We start from the raw sequence: 2648 nt of genomic DNA on the forward strand, positions 1-2648 counted from the left end.
ATCAATTTTGCATATCCTAGAAAGCAGAGTGAAATCTAATTCTTCGTTTCTCAACAGCCTAAAGACAAGAGAAGGAAATGTGAGAGTGAGTAGGGAGTTGCCCGGTCACACTGGTTACCTAAGTTGCTGTCGGTTCCTAGACGACAACCAAATAGTCACAAGCTCGGGAGACATGACCTGGTAAGCAGGGATTTTCGTCTTCGTTTTCGTTTCTGTTTTCTCTGTTATTTGCTTTATTCTGATGGACAAGCTTGGATATAAGGAAATTAAGATATTTTGCCCCTTGTTTTTCACTTCTTTTCTTTTTGATTATTAACCTTTTTTAAAACTTTTTACATAATACCTTCAAAGAAAGAAGCTGATGAGGTATGATTGTCATTATGTAGAAATAGAATATGTATCTTCATATTGCTGTAGATGTACAAAAAAATGTATATTGTTTTGTACTTGGTAGACTTACCAAGCATTGTATATTTGACAACCTTTCTTATAGATTAAAATGAGAATGGTTATTAATTCATTTTGGCAGGAAAATCGGTAAAGACTTGCTTATAATTAGGTAATCAAAATTTGCTTCACTTTTATATGTAGTTGTCATATGTATTTCAGGTATATTACTTATTTTCAGTTGTCTTTGATATCTGAATGTCTTTAAGGTAGTGAGAATGTCATTTCCTGTGATAATGCTTTCACGAAATGAGAAAGATTATTGACTAGAACTCATTCTGTGCAATGGTTATGCTGTTTGTTTCTTCCTAGCACTAATACTGATCCCTGTATTACAGTGCCCTCTGGGATATTGAGACGGGTCAGCAGTGCACGCAATTCACAGGCCATACAGGGGATGTAATGTCCCTGTCCCTGTCACCGAACATGAACACATTCACATCTGGTGCCTGTGATGCGTCTGCTAAGCTATGGGACATTCGTGATGGGATGTGCCGCCAGACCTTCCCAGGACACGAATCTGACATCAATGCAGTTACAGTAAGTACCTGGGAAGCCTTTGGTTTTCATTGAATGACCCCAGTGTATTTGTGTCAGGATGTTATAATGATGTAGAATCTAGAAACTGATTATTAATCAAATGTAACTAACCTATTGTGGTGTATGTGTAGAAGCTATTATTGTATTTAGGATGTTACTGATGATGTCTTTCCTCCTCCAGTTCTTCCCCAATGGGCATGCATTTGCCACGGGATCGGATGATGCCACGTGCCGCCTATTTGACATTCGTGCAGACCAGGAGCTTGCCATGTACTCTCATGACAACATTATTTGTGGCATCACCTCAGTGGCATTCAGCAAGTCTGGCAGACTCCTGCTGGCTGGTTACGATGACTTTAATTGTAACGTTTGGGACTCCATGAGGACAGAAAGAGCTGGTAAGTGTGAGGCCATTGCCATATGGGAGATGAGTTTTGTTGTCTGGCTTCCTCTCTCAAGAATAGCAGTGGGGTTTTCCTTGATTCACATTCCTTAGAAAAATTGATAGGATATTGGCTAGGGTGGAATTTGAATTGTTTGTTATTGAGGTGTATAAACTTTAAAGTTGTCTTGAGTAAGATTGAATATTTCACTTCGTTTTTTTTTTTTTTTTATGTGGAGCTTCAATAACAATAATATCTAAATTGAGTTTTTGTAAGTCTTTTCTCCTTTGTTTCCTATTTTTGAATGTGCTATATCAATGAATTTCTTACTCAATCTGTAATATACATTTTCAGGTGTTCTGGCGGGCCATGACAACCGCGTCAGTTGCCTGGGTGTTACAGAAGATGGCATGGCAGTGGCCACAGGCTCATGGGATAGCTTCCTCAAGATCTGGAACTAAGCTTGTCATGCCACCACCACTCCAGTATCAACATCAGTATCTTCCCAAGGAACCAAATTCCCTCTCTAGGATACACAGTCATGAAGCTTGGTGTTTGCATGCCTGCGTGTGTGTCTGTGCAGCCCACGCTTATGGTAACACCACTCTTTGCTTCATAGCCACCATTGATGTGGGTCACTTAAGTAGTTGTGTACCGAGTGAGCATGCTTGCCGGACCTGAGTGGATCTTTCCTTTTCATTTTTTGATATGGAAAAAAATTAAATGAGTGTAAATGAGGTAGTGAGAGTTGTAAATGTAATGGGAGAACATAAATACATTACAAGAGGCCCATGGGTTAGTGGACACAAGTGCATCTAGCACAACACTAAGACAAGTTGGATCATCAAGCAAGAAATGGGGCAAATCCACCAGTGCAATGTGTCCCCCAGCCCACGGGCCCTCATGGCTGTGACCCAACGATGGTGGCGACAGCACACACGCAGAAGCCAAGGTGGCGCTGGCCCTTGTGTAGCCAGCTCGAGGATGGTGAGGATGATCACAAGCATCACACCAGTGGTGGGGGATGCTGAGTTCCTACGGGGGTCAGCACTCACCCACCATTCTCTTCCTTTGATGTCTAGTCAGCCTGAAGGAGTTGCTGCATGACTTTGATGCTGAGTGTTTCCGTGGAAGCGGCGGTGGCCAGCGAGTGATCCCTGGCCCCCTGTGTTTGAGCAGGTGGGTGCCGGCACACCTCCCAGCCGGTGCCTGGCAGGTCCTGTGGTGGCTGTGGTGGATGACCAGGATACTGTGCCTGGAGCTGCCACACCTCCCACC

General features: G+C 42.9%; 1 protein-coding gene across 1 annotated transcript in view; it reads left to right on the forward strand.

Annotated features, from left to right (window-relative positions):
• The window catches only part of LOC119593854 (guanine nucleotide-binding protein G(I)/G(S)/G(T) subunit beta-1-like), a gene marked incomplete in the record, with an annotated part of 42289 nt that overhangs the window by 36823 nt on the left and 2818 nt on the right, over positions 1-2648 (forward strand). Inside the window, 4 exon segments of the mRNA XM_037942885.1 lie at positions 58-180; positions 786-987; positions 1169-1385; positions 1725-2648. Coding sequence (XP_037798813.1) covers positions 58-180; positions 786-987; positions 1169-1385; positions 1725-1831 — 649 coding nt within the window.

The sequence above is a fragment of the Penaeus monodon genome, chromosome 32 (assembly GCF_015228065.2).
Source record: "Penaeus monodon isolate SGIC_2016 chromosome 32, NSTDA_Pmon_1, whole genome shotgun sequence".
NCBI classification, from domain to species: Eukaryota; Metazoa; Arthropoda; class Malacostraca; order Decapoda; family Penaeidae; genus Penaeus; species Penaeus monodon.